The 15,634-nt window shown below is 45.9% G+C and overlaps 2 protein-coding genes and 1 pseudogene across 4 annotated transcripts; 2 read left to right on the top strand and 1 right to left on the bottom strand.

Moving 5' to 3' along the window:
- LOC8060945 (ACT domain-containing protein ACR6) lies at positions 257–3,552 on the top strand. 2 transcript variants are annotated; one of them, XM_002445761.2, is made up of 7 exons: positions 257–670; positions 1,520–1,565; positions 1,694–1,808; positions 1,930–1,997; positions 2,070–2,693; positions 2,788–2,892; positions 2,972–3,552. In XM_002445761.2, exons 1-7 carry the CDS (start codon positions 591–593, stop codon positions 3,317–3,319), a joined length of 1,386 nt encoding a protein of 461 aa, XP_002445806.1. In that variant the 5' UTR covers positions 257–590; the 3' UTR covers positions 3,320–3,552. The 2 variants fall into 2 exon arrangements, with proteins under 2 accessions (XP_002445806.1, XP_021319875.1); XM_021464200.1 differs by having other exon boundaries at positions 1,930–2,693.
- LOC8060943 lies at positions 3,747–10,536 on the bottom strand (annotated as a pseudogene).
- LOC110437406 lies at positions 10,151–13,522 on the top strand. Of its 2 annotated transcripts, none has more exons than XM_021465885.1 (6): positions 10,151–10,446; positions 11,276–11,543; positions 11,646–11,752; positions 11,903–12,035; positions 12,131–12,325; positions 12,833–13,522. In XM_021465885.1, the coding sequence occupies exons 2-6, from the start codon at positions 11,292–11,294 to the stop codon at positions 13,178–13,180; spliced, it is 1,035 nt and encodes a 344-aa protein (XP_021321560.1). In that variant the 5' UTR covers positions 10,151–10,446; positions 11,276–11,291; the 3' UTR covers positions 13,181–13,522. The 2 variants fall into 2 exon arrangements, with proteins under 2 accessions (XP_021321560.1, XP_021321559.1); XM_021465884.1 differs by having other exon boundaries at positions 11,271–11,543.

The following is a 15,634-nucleotide window of genomic DNA, read 5'->3' as shown; positions in this document are numbered from 1 at the left end:
TAGTAAAAAGGAATCCCAGATTATATGTTTGTTGGCATTGTGTAATGGTTAAGTCAAATGCAGAGAAATAATATTTTGGTTTTAATTTATATGGTTGAATGTCACCGTAGCGTTAGCACGGGCATTATGCTAGTTAGGAAAGATAGAGAAAAACAAAGAAAACAAGAGTAAAAGTAGTCGTGGAGGAATCTGCATCCGAAAAGATCCCGCAACATCCGTTTATAGACCGCGGCCTGCCGCCTGCCTCACTGCCTGCGTAGCGCTGCACGACCAAAGGCAACTGGGGGCAGACTGCCTTTACTCCCGCCCGTGTCCCGTGCTGCGCTGCGCCCTCTTGTCTTTCGCCGGCCTCCCCGCGCCGCTGTTAATGGAAACGGCGCGGCGTTTCCTTCCCACTGCCCCCCTCCCCTCCTCCTCCTCCTCCTCCTCCTCCTCCTCCTCTCGCCTGGTCGCTTCTTTCCTACGACTCGCAGCTTCGCCGTCGCCGCTCTTCTTCTCCTTCCCCTACAGATAAAGCGGGTGGCTGGCTTGGAAGCCTTGCGGTGGAGACGGCGGTCTCGGATCCAACGGAGGCACCCAGATTTGCTGCCATGGCGAGGTGGGCGGAGATGGTGGAGGACGACGACGACGACGAGTACGCTAAGCTGGTCAGAAGGATGAACCCACCAAGGTATACATATACACACTGCTCTTGTATGTATACTATTGCTCATGCCGTTTGAATTGCTTTACTGTTCTTTATTATTTTTTTTAAAAAAACTTTGGTTTGTATTTGTATGATTGTGACTTTGTGAGGATGGTATTCTTATCTTCGTCTACGGTTTGGTCTGCAATTCTGCGTGTTGTTGATCTTCCTCTTTCGTCTGTTCCAACCGATATCTGACTGAAGCAATTTATTTATTTATTTTTTAATAATTATAGCAGATTAGAATATTTTTTTTTGTTTGGAACATATCAATTTCATTTACATCTGTTTTCTCAATCTCTCCTAGGATTCCATTTTATTATTGACAATCAGTCATAGGATTCCACTGGATTATTCTGTGTCACTTAGGAGTTATTAGGATTGAGTATATTGTGTGTTGCTAGCTAACTTGTGGATCCAACGAGTTCATGTATGTATTTGTTAACTTAAATTACTTAGTACTACAAATCCTTTCTAACACCTCGATCCATACTTTTCAGTTTTCACTTCGAGAATGAATTCTTAGTTCATGTTGTTCTGTACATGGCCGCCTTGATCTCCTTTATTCTTTGCCCTTATTCCTACCACAACCTCTTTGATGATGTTGTCTAAGGAAGACCAAGGAGTAGTCCTTTCAGATTCCTCTTTCCTTTTGTCAAAAGCTATTTGGAATCCTTGATTCCTTACATGCTGCCTCTTCATGAAGCTTTACTTATTACTATATAAACTGCGCCTCTAATCAACTTCCAAACTTAGAACTTTTACGACTAATAATCCGTTCTAGAATGTTGCTTGTTGCCAAATGCTCATCGCCTACTGTGCTGATTCTTGCAGAGTGGTCATCGACAATGACGCGTGTGACAACGCAACTGTCATCCGGGTGAGATTGGACTTCACTTTCATTTGGGACCATACTGCTAACTACATTTGAGTATTTTAGCTAATCACACTACCTTTGTACTAGATATTAATTGATAAAGGGTGGACCTTTTCTTTCTTTCTTTCCAGGTTGATAGGGTCAAGAAGCATGGCATTTTACTGGAAGCAGTTCAAGTCCTTGTCGATCTCAACCTCGTCATCACCAAGGCATACATTTCTTCGGACGGCAATTGGTTCATGGATGGTTGGTTATAAAGCCTTTTAGTTTTTTTATATGAAATTTGACTTGCAACTGGCAGTATTATGTTTGATTGTTTGACCTGTCATGATGAATTTCTTTATTTTCTGGTTCACGTCATGTTCAGTGTTCAATGTGACCGATCAGGACGGGAGTAAGCTTCAGAACAGGGAGGTCATTGACCATATTCAGAAAGTAAGCATGCTGCATTTACTGCTAACCTCTGATGTTTCTACAAGACGCCTTACCCCTTGTGCCCTTCAACAGTGCCTGGAATCAGACGGCTACCTGCCTCCTCCGGCAAACGGCGGCTTTGTGCCACCGGAAGACCAGTTCACCTCCATTGAGCTGACCGGCGCGGACCGCCCGGGCCTCCTCTCGGAGGTGTGTGCAGTGCTCGCCGCCCTGAGCTGCAACATCGTGAAGGCCGAGGTGTGGACGCATGACAGGCGCGCCGCCGCCGTGATCCAGATCACCGACGAGGCCACAGGGCTCGCCATCCACGACGTGGGCCGGCTGTCCAGGGCGCAGGAGCTTCTCAGCAACTTGATGCAGAGCGACGGCAGGTGCAACCGCGGCGCCACGGGCGTGTCCGTGGGCACCGCACGCACGGAGAGGCGCCTGCACAAGATGATGCTGGATGACCGCGTCGGCGGTGGCGAGGAGGCTGTTGGTGGTGGCGAGGAGAGGGGCGGCTGTGGCAAGGCTAGGCACAAGGCTGCCAAGGTGGTGGTGATGGACTGCACGGAGAGGCAGTACACGGTGGTGATCCTGCGGTGCAGGGACCGGCCGAAGCTGCTCTTCGACACGCTGTGCGCGCTCAACGACCTGCAGTACGTCGTGTTCCACGGCACGGTCGACGCCGAGGGTGCCAGCAAGGAGGCCTACCAAGTATGCTGGCTGTCTGGCGCCTCACGAAAATCACATTCAGATATTTTCTTTTGACCGGCAGCTCATGCTCATCGTCTCCCGGCGTGGTTTGCAGGAGTACTACATCCGGCACGTCGACGGCCACCCGGTGCGCGCCGACGCCGAGCGGACCCGCCTCGTCCGGTGCCTGGAGGCCGCCGTCGAGAGGCGCGCGTCCAACGTATGAACTGGCTCCCTCCCTCGTCGACCCATCAGCATCCCCTTGCATGCCAGTGACACCATTGTTCACGACTGAGCAGGGGCTGGAGCTTGAGCTGGAGGTGAGGACGGAGGACAGGGTGGGCCTGCTGTCGGAGATCACGCGCGTGTTCCGGGAGAACAGCCTCTCCATCATCCGGGCGGCGATCACGACCAAGGACGGCAAGGCGGAGGACACGTTCTACGTGTCGGACACGTACGGCAACCCCGTCGACGGCAGGACCATAGACGCGGTGGGCGAGCAGCTCGGGCACGCCGTGCTGAGGGTGAAGCGCCGCGGCCACGACGCGTCGGTCAAGCACGAGGCCGAGGGCGGCGCAGTGTCCGTCCTGGGCAGCCTGCTCAAGGGCTCCTTCCAGGGTCTCAGGCTCATCAGATCCTACTCATAAACCGTAATCCAAGAAGTCTGACTAGTTACACAAGATCTGGGCATTGTACATAGCTTTGATTAGTTACACAAGACCTGGGCATGGGCATTGTACATAATAACTCTGATTAGTTACACAAGACCTGGCCATTGTACATATATAAATCTGATGTAGGTTAGGAAATAGTGCAGCAGCAGAACATGGTTCCTGCTTTGTGCATTTGCAGTCAATCACATACCATTACAAGTGCAACAGTGAATCTAGCAATACAAGCACAGGGTAGCAGAAATCAAAATCAAGCCATTTCATCTCGCTTGGGAGGAAAACCTTCGGCTACATTCTTGCGTATTATGGAGGTCAAATCGTGCAAACCAATGCCAATTTCCAGCAGCAACACAGGATAACATGGCAGAACCTTTTGTAATTCTAAAATTGTTACGGTCATAAACATAAACAGGAGATTCATAACCATTATAGAAGTTGTCACATGAACTAGGTGGTGAAGAACAAAAACTTGGAATTCTTACATGATGTCTTTCTAGCAAGGTCGGTCTCAGGAGCAAAACTCTCAAAACTAGATCTGACAACCACTAAGATTGCACACGATCGCAATTCGCAAGGAGTACAAGATAAATTTAACAGGGCGTGACTTAGGTCATCCGCTGCGCAGCTTTTCCCTGGCCTTGGTTTGTCCTGTGATTTGGAGCCCATGATACCACCACCCCACTTCTTCCTGACCTCATCAAACTTGTCGTTGAAGTTGGCCTAGGCATAACCAGATATTTCAATTTCTCCTAGTAGTATGAGATTCTCCAAGTGTTTTAGCATTCAAAATTTAGTATAAACTTTCCCTAGTAAATACCTTCTAGTGAGGATTCCCTAGTGTTTTGACTAGTGATAGTGTTTTATTACTAACTAAAAACACTAGGAGAACTCCACCATTTTGGTAGTGAGGAGTGAGTCAAGTTCCAGTCAGTACAAAAGTCAATAGCACACAAATTGGATGCTGAGAAAAATATACTAATTACATCCAACCTTGATAGCCTCCAGGATCTAGCTGAACTCAAGCTTGTCCTCATTCTTGACTGTGGTCAGGCAAAGAACAGACGCGGTCTTCTTGTGAACAATCTACACGAAGTTAATTATTAGGACACACTTTTGACAAGCCCTTCAACACTTTATAACTAGCAAAAGAAAGTTGGATGGGTTAATACCGATCCAAGGCGTGCTTTTCCCTTGACAATGCAGTATGGAACCTCCATTTTCCTGCAAAGGGCTGGGAGCCAAACGACCAGCTCAATCGGATCAACATCATGGGCTATGACAACTAGTTGGGCCTTGCTCTGCAAAAAGAACAAATATGTAAATAAAGCATATAGTTTTATTGCCAGGGGCACCACTCTGCTAACAATCTATCACTGATCACTATATGAAGAAAACTGAATTGGCGCACACACCTGCTCAATGAGATAAGTCACATGGTTAAGGCCATACTTCAGACTATCTCCAACAATCGTCACCTAAAATACAAGACCTATTTGTCCTTTGGGTAGCGCTACAGGTGAAGAGTCGAGATGGCGGACTAGAGGGGGGGTGAATAGTCCTTTCTAAAACTTATTACGCCAGCTAACCGAAACAAATGCGGAATTTAAAACTATCGTTCTAGCCAAGACTACACCCCTCTATCTAAGTTATCTAGCACCTTGAAAAGATCCTACAAGCAAGCAAGGTGCTACCTTAGCAAGAGCTCACCTAAACAATTCTAGGAGCAAGGTCACACAAACCTATGCAACTAGTACTTTGCAAACCGAGGGAGCTCCTACACAAACTAGTGAGCAAAAGCACAAAGCTCCTAAGCTCACTAGCAAGCTCAATAACAAGGCAACTAATGCCAAATTAGAGAGCGAAAAATACTTAGCTACACAAACTAAGCAATGTGACTAACAAGGTTACACAAACCAAATTAGTCACGCAAGGGAACTACTTCTAGCTACACAAGCAAGAAGATAACTAGCAAGCTACACAAGCTAACTAATTACAAGAGCAACTACACAAGCACAAGTATATGAATGTAAGAACAAGCTTGTGTTAGGGATTTGCAAACCAACGGGAAGAACAATGTTGACACGATGATTTTCTCCCGAGGTTCACTTGGTTGCCACTAAGCTACGTCCCCGTTGAGACAAGCTCCAAGGTTGCCGCCGGTCCTCTTGCTAGTGGTGACCCGCAAGTCACACTCTCCCACGTGGAGTGCTTACCACAAGCTCTAGCACTTGACCCGGCCGGACCACTTGTCGCTCTTCACGTCTCGCTCAACTAGAGTTGCTCTTCGCGATCCCCGCGGGGTGAGCACCGTACCCCTCACAATCTCTTCTCCGGAGCACCGCACAATCTCCTTGCGTGCTTCGACGGAGTCACAAGCCACCAAGCCGTCTAGGAGGTGGCAACCTCCAAGAGTAACAAGCACCACCGGCTTGCAACACGAACACCTAGTGCCACTCGATGCAATCTCTCAATGCAACGCACTAGAATCACTCACTCGCTATTGATTCGCACTCTTGCAAGCACAAGTGAGTTAGAGGCTTTCCTAGCACTCCCCAAGCATGAACACTAAGTCCCAAGGGTGCTCAGCGCCAGCCAAGGCCGGCCACCACTTCTATTTATAGCCCCAAGGGCTAAACTAGCTGTTGCCCCTTCACTGGGCAAAACACGTGGGCACCGGACGCTCTCAGGGAGCCACCGGACGCTCAATACCTAGCGTCCGGTGCTCAGGCGTCGGCCACGTGTCACTAGCCGTTTGAACTCGACCGTTGCCGCCAACGGCTACTGCGCACGCGCGCCTGCACAGCACCACCGGACGCTCTACTGCGTCACACCGGACGCGTCCGGTGCACACCGGACCCGTGCGCAGAGAGCTCCGCAAACTCGCAGGGTCACGGACGCTAGCCACCGGACGCACCCTGAGCGTCCGGTGCTCACCGGACTCATGCACAGAGAAGGTAGCAAAACGCCCTCACACCGGACGCTGGGCACCGGACTCACTCCGGTGCGTCCGGTGCACTCTGCTACACCCGACAGCACACCGGACGCTAAAGGCCAGCGTCCGTGCCTCCGCGCAGAGCGTCCGGTGAGTGCCCGTGACTTCTCCAAATTTCCCACCGGCGCAATAGAAAATATGCACTTAATTTTCTCAAAAGCGCCGAATCTCGCCTCGTAAGCTCGGCGGAAGGGAGAGAGAAACCCACACCTCTCTCAACCCTAGGAACACCACCTCCTTTGTAAAGTGTGCCAACACCAACAAGTGTACACCACCATGTGCATGTGTGTTAGCTTTTCACAAATATTTTCCCAAAGGAGTTAGCCTCTCAACTTGCCACGCCACTCGCCAAACATGTATGCAAAGTTAGATCGCTCAAGTGGCACTAGATGACCGATATGCAAACAAGTTTACCCCTCTTGATAGTACGGCCATCTATCCTAAATCCGGTCATAAACTTCTCTACACACCTATGACCGGTGAAATGGAAATGCCCTAGGTTATACCTTTGCCTTGCGCTTTCCATTCCATCTCCTCCAATGTCGATGCAACACATGCACCAACCAATCACCAAATGATATGATCCACTTCATATCATCACGTGACCGTATTGGTTCATCGATCTTGACCTCACTTGCTCTTTACCATTGCCTTTGTCCATCGGCGCCAAGATCTTGCTCAAGCTTCACCGTCACACGCGGTCCCTCGCTTCAAAGCCTCCGACTTGCCCTTCACTCTTGCAACCGGTCCATCAAGCCAAGCCTCATCTTGATCTTCTCCACCTTGGTCACATGACTCCATGTCATGTCTCATATGTAATGAGCTCCTCCATTATCACATCATCACCTGTGGACTAATCTCCTGTGTATCTCACATAAACACTATTAGTCCACCTAAGTTGTCACTCAATTACCAAAACCAAACAAGAACCTTTCAACAGGTAAAAGGTTCAATACCTATTTCTAGTCTTCTCCAACAACAAGACTTAAAAGACAACACTCTCTGCAAATGGGTCTCGAGGAGAGAGGATACTCAAATTTGGGTTATGCCTCTCATGATACCCAAAGTGGGTCTTCTGTATGGGTACTCTGTTGGAGGCTATAGGTATTGTGTTGGTGACCCATTTTAGATTTGGGTTGCCAAATGGGTCTCCTATTGGAGACAACCTCACAACAATTGGTTTCTTTGCCTCAATAGTTCAGTTTTAGCCTGGGCCCTCTTCAAAAGCCTCTCCTTCTTGGCAGCTTTGTCCTCAGGGCAGTACTTAAGAAGCATCTTGAACAAGTTTGTTGCTGAAAAGGAAGGATCAGGCAGAAGACAAGTTATAACAAGAACAAATGAATTAATAAAAGTACCATATAGCTTGAAATTTTATTTCTGGCAAACAGATGATAAGAACCAAAGGACTATCATATACCCATATTTTAAAAGCATGTATTTCCAATACTATACCAAGCACATTGCCAAGTGAGCCTCTATTAGAACAAATGGCACCAAGTCAGGTGAGCATACATAATTTGAAGCAAGGTTAATTTGTGGGTGGATAGTGTCAAGTTCACCTAGGCCTTGTTTAGTTCCCTCAAAATTTTGCAAAATTTTTCACATTCCCCGTCACATCGAATCTTTAGACGCATGCATGGAGTATTAAATATAGACGAAAATAAAAACTAATTGCACAGTTTGGTCGGAATTGACGAGACGAATCTTTTGAGTCTAATTAGTCCATAATTGGATAATATTTGTCAAATACAAACGAAAGTGCTACAGTGTCCATTTCCCAAAATTTTTCACAACTAAACAAGGCCCTACACATTTGTGGACTATAAACTTCTCTTATTGGGAATAAGCTATGGCCAAGTTCAAAATTGCCTGCACTAGATATTTCAGTATTTTATAAATATTCACTAAACCTACAAGAAAAAAATATGCTGCAATCAGCACTTTGAATATCTGCTAAAATAAATAGTAACAAACCAGCCTACTTACACGGCAAAAAGAAAAAATGATGATAATTGATAATTTAAGTTTAAGAAAATTTCTTTCCAATGCTACACAAGATAATTAAACACTTTTAAAACCTAACATCCATATCACATGTAGCCTATTCTCTATCCACTTCATCTTAATCTATGATACAAATACGCATATCCCAAATGATTGCTCGATGCATCACTCCCAAACAATTACCCAATCACCTATCAAATTGCAATCTTAAACCAAACAATTCCATGCCAGTATCCAAAACTTTAGCAGTGCTATTCCAAGGTTCATGCTATTAACATCTCGACATGTTAAAGTGGTAAACCTTCTTCAAGCGTTGCCCCTACTACCTACTACCCTAATTACTACAACAATTCAACAATGAACGGAATGAGGATCGTACCAAGGTTCTTGTCGAGGGTACGGGTGAACTGGTTAAGCGCCGGGGGCACCTTGAGGCGCTACTTGAGGATGCGGCACTAGCGCTGGATGCCCACGACCTTGGGCCACTTGACGAAGTGGTGGAGGTCCTTCTTGGGCGGAAGCGCGCCGCCGAGCTCGAATTGCTTCGGCCTCTTCTCGAACAGCGGATTCGATACCACCTGCGCCAAACAAACAAACAAATCAAACCATACACGAAATAACAAGCCAAGAAACAACAAGTACAGTAGATTGCACGGATCAAGACCATACTGCCTTCTTCTTGGCGGGGACCGGCGCCTTGCCGCCTCTCTTCGGGCCTGCAAGATTAGACGATTCGAGTGAAATTAGAACATATTGTCGTAGCTAGATCATCAAACAGTAGCCGAACCTAACCGTGTGTTTGGTTGGGGGTTGGCTGGGTTGGGTTGGATCCAACCCGGTTTTGGGGGACGTAGCCAACCCGTCTAGTGTTTGGTTGCAGTTTTGATTTTGGAGATGGAGCCAATTCGTCCAGTGTTTGGTTGAAGGAATTGGAAATATGAGAAGTGATGTCGTTTGTGGTCCCCGCACGGGACCCACTCAACCCGGCTGGAGCGGCTCCGTCCGCCAGATTTTGACGGACGAGTCTAACCCGCATTTGAGAGAAATATTCTACCCTGGAGTCAACCCAACCCTCCCATCCCCCAACCAAACAGCCACGGGAACGGGTTCACTCCGACCCGGCTCGCCCCGCTCTCCAACCAAACACACGGTAAGATAAGATTGGTCGCTCAAGATCCATGGCAGCAGAGCTTAGAAGTTTCGTAAGATCCCTTGGAATTCCACTGGCGAACACAGCGAGGAGGCAGAGCAGGCGAGAGGAAGCAAGAGAGAGAGGCGTGTACCATTTTGCCGGTGGCTATTTCGGGCGAGCGAGCGGGGTGACGACGGGGGTGGGAGAGGCTGGGCGAGTGGTGGCGGCGGCGACACGAGCTTTGAAGCCGAGCGGCGGATTTATAGGAGCGTCTTCCGGGCCACGTGGTCGCGTCTGGAACGTCGGATCCGACGTGATGAAGGTCTTGGTGGGCTCTTACCTGTCCGTCCTGCGGATTAGGGTTTTGGCGGTCACATCTGGGCCAGCCTCGCGTTGGATTAGAAAACCCAGGCTGGAAGTGCTACTGGGCTGGGCTGAATTACAAGTCCCTCCGCCAAGCAATCAGCGTCACCGATGTGACGTGACACGCCGCCGGCGTCCAAGCGGCCGGCCGGCTGGCAGGCAGACGGCACCTCATTACCTCCGCCGGGGACGTGGAGGTAGTGTGAGCTCACCGAAAGGTGGGTCCGCGCTGTAGCCAGTCTACTTCGGTTGCCACGTGGCCGGTGTCTCGCGAGAAGGGGGGGGCGCTCTCCGGGTGGACTCGTACCACCAACTCGCAACCGCCGCGCCCCCGTTAATCACTCCTCCCCGAGTTCTCCTATTTTTTTCAAACTCCCCCCAACTGACGGCCACCGCAAATGGTAGGGGATCGATCCCCTTAATTATTGCTGAAACCTGCCGGAATCCAATGAGGTAGTATTTGCGTTGAGGCCCTATACATAGCCGCCATTTGCATCTGCAGTTCAGAGCGCAGCCCCGTTCAGTCCCAGTCCCGCAGACACGGCAGGAGGCGACGCCGCCCGACGACGGCGAGAGCGAACCACCGCCGCCGCCGCCGCGCCGTCGTGTTAGGTAACCTTGTCTCTCCCCTCCCCTCGCATCCGCTTCAGTTCCCCCAATTGCGTCATCGCGATCTCGCGCTTCACTTGCACGCGGCGGCATTTACCGCCACGCGGATCTGGGCTGGTAGTCCGTGTTAAATCGTTAGCGATTATGGCGGGCGTTGGAATTCTGTTGTTCTGCGGCGGTGGATCTAGGGGTGGTAGTGGAGAGCTGCGGGAGTGAGGGGCTTGTCTCGTCGCCGTCGACGGGGTCACAGCAAGCTGTGCTTCCTCTCCGTAGGAGTCGCGTCGCGTTTTGGCTGAGTCGAGACGCGTCTCACTTTGCCCAATCAGTTACTTCTGGCTTTAGTGCTTTATATGCTGCATTAGGTACTATCCGCGGCGCGCGTTGTTGATAAGTTGCCAAACATTTGTGCCTGTCTCTTGAGTGTGCTGGCCACTGTAATCGAAGTCGTCCTGGCCTAAGCCTTGGGTAGATCCAATGCTTGTGGAATTTTGTGTAGGAAGAGCTCACAGATATCCACACTGTAGTGGATTGGATTATCATTTGTCAGATTGTGCTGTTGTGACTTGACTAGCTGTGGATGATCATTGATCTCATGGAACCATCAGAATTTCAGCTTCCATTAATTATGTTTTTGCACTGTAGTTTTATTACTTGATCATTGTTCCATGGACTGGTTGAAACACTCTGTGCCATCTATTTGTTATGGAAAATGCTCCAAACAATCACCAGAGATACCTTTTTAACTATTTTAATCTCCAGCTGTTAGGAATGGACTGAAATTTGTCCCTTTTTTTGTTCTTAAGCGCCTTTTTTCTGCCCATAATCAGTGCAGGTTACAAAGTGTGAAAATGTCAGAAAGGGCTTTGAAAGATCTCAATATTGCTCAATCAGCAGATCTGGAGAAAGGAAAAGACAATTCTGTGAAATCCTGCATCACCAAGCCTGTGTTAAATGGCAACAAATGTGCCAACAAGGAAGAAAAAGCTCTGTCAGCTTGCCAAGATGCTGTTGCTAATGGAAATGAGGCTGTAATTGCAGATGTGGAGTACATTGATTCTGAAAATCTAGTAGATCTCCCAGATGTCAATGGAGCTCTAAGTGTATGGCACTGGTTTGCATATTTTATTGGACCGATGGGTTCCTCTTTGTTTGTTGGTTGTAGTCAGAGCTGAGTTTTATTGTTTCTATTTGTTTTTCAACAGACCTTAGCTAAAAGGTTGGATTCAAAGGACTGGGTTATGACATGTGAAGCTCTAAACAATGTTCGCCAGTTGGCAATGTATCACAAGGAGCGACTGCAGGAGCTTCTGTAAGTTTTTCCCCAGCATATATGCAGAAAAAAAAGTGTTCCCGTTTAAACAATCCTTCTGATATCTTTTGGAACCACTTATCCATGCCTGTGGTACAGAATCGCATATCTCCTTTATTAATTGTTCAATACAAACTGTTTGAATTGCAGGGAGCCTCTAGTTCCTCTTATTGTTAAATCTGTGAAGAATCCAAGAAGTGCTGTATGCAAAACAGCACTGATGACTTGTGCTGACATCTTTAAGGCCTATGGTGACTTAATGGTTGACTCAATTGATCCACTGGTGAGTATTCCTATCCATTTAAAATTTCTTCTATTAAGTACAAGGTTGTATAAGGTTTCTGAAAACATCCTTTTTTTTGTCAAATACATTCACAGCTAGTACAGCTGTTTTTAAAGGCTTCACAAGATAAGCGATTTGTTTGTGAAGTTGCTGAGGCAGCTCTTATATCAATGACAAGTTGGATCTCCCCTTTGCTACTGTTGCCAAGAATGCAGCCTTACCTCAAGAACAAGAATCCACGGATTCGAGCAAAAGCATCAGTGTGTTTCAGCAAAAGTGTACCTCGCCTTGTAAGTGAAATTTCTTGCCTGAAAATTTTGTACAGTTGCAGCTTCTCTAGTCCCAATTCTTACTATAAAAGAAACATAATATAGGATTTTTTTTAATTTAATTCAGATTATAGTTGTTAATATTTTCGTTTCGTTGAATACTAGCCTTCTCCATCTCCATCCAATATATTCTAGATCTTTTTAGTTTATTTTTTTGAATACTTTGATGTATATTTTAACATTGAATCTCCTGCATCATAAAGTGGAGCTGGGTGGTATCCAAATACGCTAGTTGACATGTTAGGGGTTTGATGGTTTATTGGGATGGTTGATGCATAGTTAGCTGTAGGTTGTATGTCTTCAACACTTAACTCATGCTTTGCTGTCATGTTCAATAGCACAACAGTGATTGGATTTTACATATCAATTTTCTGTACAGTAGATCTACATGCATTAGTTGTGTCTTTAATTTGAGGTTGTATGTTACTCTTGTTGTATAACAACAATAATGTTTTTCTTTTTGTCCAGGATGTGGTGGGAATCAAAGAATATGGTATGGATAAACTCATCCAGATTGCAGCAACCCAACTTAGTGACCAGCTTCCGGAATCAAGGGAGGCTGCTCGCAACCTGGCACTGGAACTACAAGTATTCTATGAGAAGTCTCAGGCCTCAACTTCTGACGAACACGAGGGCGAGCCTTCTGCCTCACCAGATGCTGAATCATGGGAGGCCTTCTGCCAGTCCAAGCTCTCTGCGTTAAGCGCCCAAGCCATTCTTCGTGTGACCCCTACTACAAAAGAGGGTGTGACCTCTACCACTACAAAAGAGGGTGTCACCTCTGCCCCAAAAGAAGGCTTGGCCGTGGGTTGCTAGCATAAGCCACAAGGAGAGATTGCGATTTTTCAACCCCTTCACTTTCTTGCTGTATATGCCTTTGGTTGGTCCTTCGTTACATCCAGTCGTTGAAAAAAAAAATCACCGGTTCAGGAATTCAGGTGTGACCACGGTGTTAATATTGGTGTGAGATATATCCATTATAGTTGACTGTACAATCATTGCGTTCCACTACTTGCTATTGATTGGTCAAGTGAATGTAGATCCATGGTTCAGTGCTATATAACAGTCTTTTTTTTCCTTTCCCTTCCAGTGCTGGTTCTGTTATTTTGAAGGAAATGACATTTTTTTGTGTTTCAGAACTCGATGTTGATTACTGTCTCTGGCAAGAGTAATCACCTACAGCATGTCCCTGCACTTTGCTTTCTCTGTGATATATCAAAGTGAGAGCCACTGGTGTTGATTTGACGCGAAGATACTTACTTGACATGGTTATGGTTCTGCTGTCAAAACTAGCCTCACCTCTCTCAGCACCGAAACACAAAAACATGTTTTGGACTCTTTGCCCAGGTGCTTGAAGATTAGCTTCGCCTGGCTAAGCAGGGTTAGGCAAAACTTGCCCAGCATCCAAACGTGCCCACGTCTCTTGTCGTGTCTGTACAGGCATGCGTATTTTGCTAACTTGTTTTTAATCAAACTGTCTAAAACCTAACGGCCTGTTCGGATCATGGGGACGGATGGCGGGATTAATTCTAACCTGAAATCTTGTGATAAATTGTACTATATTTGATCTCCTGGAATGAATCTAGGTGGAATGGAGGCATTAGTGTTTTTTATAAACTTGATCTAATATATATATACTTATTTTATACATTTGTGATTTTTTATAAACTCGATCTAACTTAACATGGTTTGATTCATTTTTTATTTGGACGTTAGTTTGTTTATGGGCTTGATTGGCTTGCGGCCAAAATTTGCCATTTCAAGGATTTAGCAAGTCAAAATATGAGAGGTTAGCAAGTTTTAGTAGCAAACCAAACAATAACCAAAATATGGCTTACAAAATCTTTAGCTTGGCATATTTTAGAAGCTAAGAGCATCTCCAACAACTTGGTAAAATTCACTTGTCAAATCTTGAGTTATAGCAAGTTGCTAATTTGTTTAGCAAAAGAAAAAAGGATGTGTCTCCAATAAGTTGCTATTCTCACTTGGTAAAAATAGAGGATGACAGATGGGACCCGCTCACTTGGTAAAAGAATATGTGTCTCCAACAAGTTGCGCCCGGGATAGCAACTTGGGATAGCAACTTGACAAATCTCGGCAGTAGAAACCTCTGGATAGCAACTTGGGAAATTTAGCAAGTTGAGATAAGGAGTTGTCGGAGGAGGATTTTTATGCTTTTAGCAAATTTGGTAGGACAGCATGTTGAAATACCAAGTTGTTGGGGATGCTCTAAGAGCAACTCCAACAGTTTTGCAATTTTTATTTGGCAAATGTTGTTATTTGCCAACTCCCAAAACGATATGGGGAGGGAACAAAAAGAACATCTCCAAGTGTTTGACAATTTTGACTTGGCAAAAACAAAATTCTACTGGTTCTGAAGATCAACGAAGAAGCATCAAGTTGTCAGCTTGCTATAAAAGTATGCACATACAAAATGCCAAGCCTATTCTAGGTGTGCATAAATGCCAAGAAAGGAGAAGAATTTGCCAACTTGCTATAAATGACAAACCCAATTGCCAAACTGTTGGATAGAAGATTTTGAGAGTTTTGGTAAAAAACAAGAATGTCAAACGTATTTGCAAAACTGTTGGAGCTGCTCAATAAGGCCCTATATCAAAGCTAGGAACTCATGTGATGCTCACAAGAAAATTCAGAAAAAATGCTGTGATTTTGGAGCCTGAAAAAAAAAATGAAATTTTTACTTTTATCATAATAATTACGTAAATAAAACTTTTGATCCGAGCTGACTCGACTAGTTCATTAAATAGGGTTAGGCTATTTTTTTGAACCCACAATAACCATTAGGTCAAATAAGGGCTTCAAGTTTTGACCCAAAATAAAAAAAATTCACTTTAACACAGTAGGCGCGGGCAAAAAATTGACTCAACGTTATGTTGGATTGAGATCAAATTGAAGTCAAGCATAAGCAAAAACTGGGTTTTTCTGGTCCACTCACACTTGTGTATCAGCTTTGCTTCCTTTGAAATGCAGGAATTTTAAGCTTTTTCTTATGAAAATACTAATTCATATGTTTTTTATAAAAATCATGGGGTTTCAAATGGCTGCTACTCCGTACGAGACTTCAGGGCTATTTGGTAGGGCTTCGGATTCACTGCTCTAGCTTTGGATCTTGTGGAGTTGCAACTTCAGAAGTGGAGTTGCTGCTGTTTTGATAAAGTGTTGGGTAAAATAACTTCACCTAGTAGATAAGAAGTCTAAAATGCTCTTCATTGTTTATTTTTCTTCCTTTTCTTTTTCTTTATTTCTTAG

The sequence above is a fragment of the Sorghum bicolor genome, chromosome 7 (genome assembly GCF_000003195.3).
Source record: "Sorghum bicolor cultivar BTx623 chromosome 7, Sorghum_bicolor_NCBIv3, whole genome shotgun sequence".
In the NCBI taxonomy this organism is placed as follows: Eukaryota; Viridiplantae; Streptophyta; class Magnoliopsida; order Poales; family Poaceae; genus Sorghum; species Sorghum bicolor.
This window is presented reverse-complemented; position numbering and strand designations above follow the sequence as displayed.

Coding starts and splice junctions, on each gene's coding strand:
- LOC8060945 (XM_021464200.1), top strand. CDS start 591: ATGGCGAGGTGGGCGGAGATGGTGGAGGACGACGACGACGACGAGTAC. Junction 671..1,519: donor AGAAGGATGAACCCACCAAG/GTATACATATAC, acceptor TGATTCTTGCAG/AGTGGTCATCGACAATGACG. Junction 1,566..1,693: donor ACAACGCAACTGTCATCCGG/GTGAGATTGGAC, acceptor CTTTCTTTCCAG/GTTGATAGGGTCAAGAAGCA.
- LOC110437406 (XM_021465885.1), top strand. CDS start 11,292: ATGTCAGAAAGGGCTTTGAAAGATCTCAATATTGCTCAATCAGCAGAT. Junction 11,753..11,902: donor GAGCGACTGCAGGAGCTTCT/GTAAGTTTTTCC, acceptor TTTGAATTGCAG/GGAGCCTCTAGTTCCTCTTA. Junction 12,036..12,130: donor TTGACTCAATTGATCCACTG/GTGAGTATTCCT, acceptor ATACATTCACAG/CTAGTACAGCTGTTTTTAAA.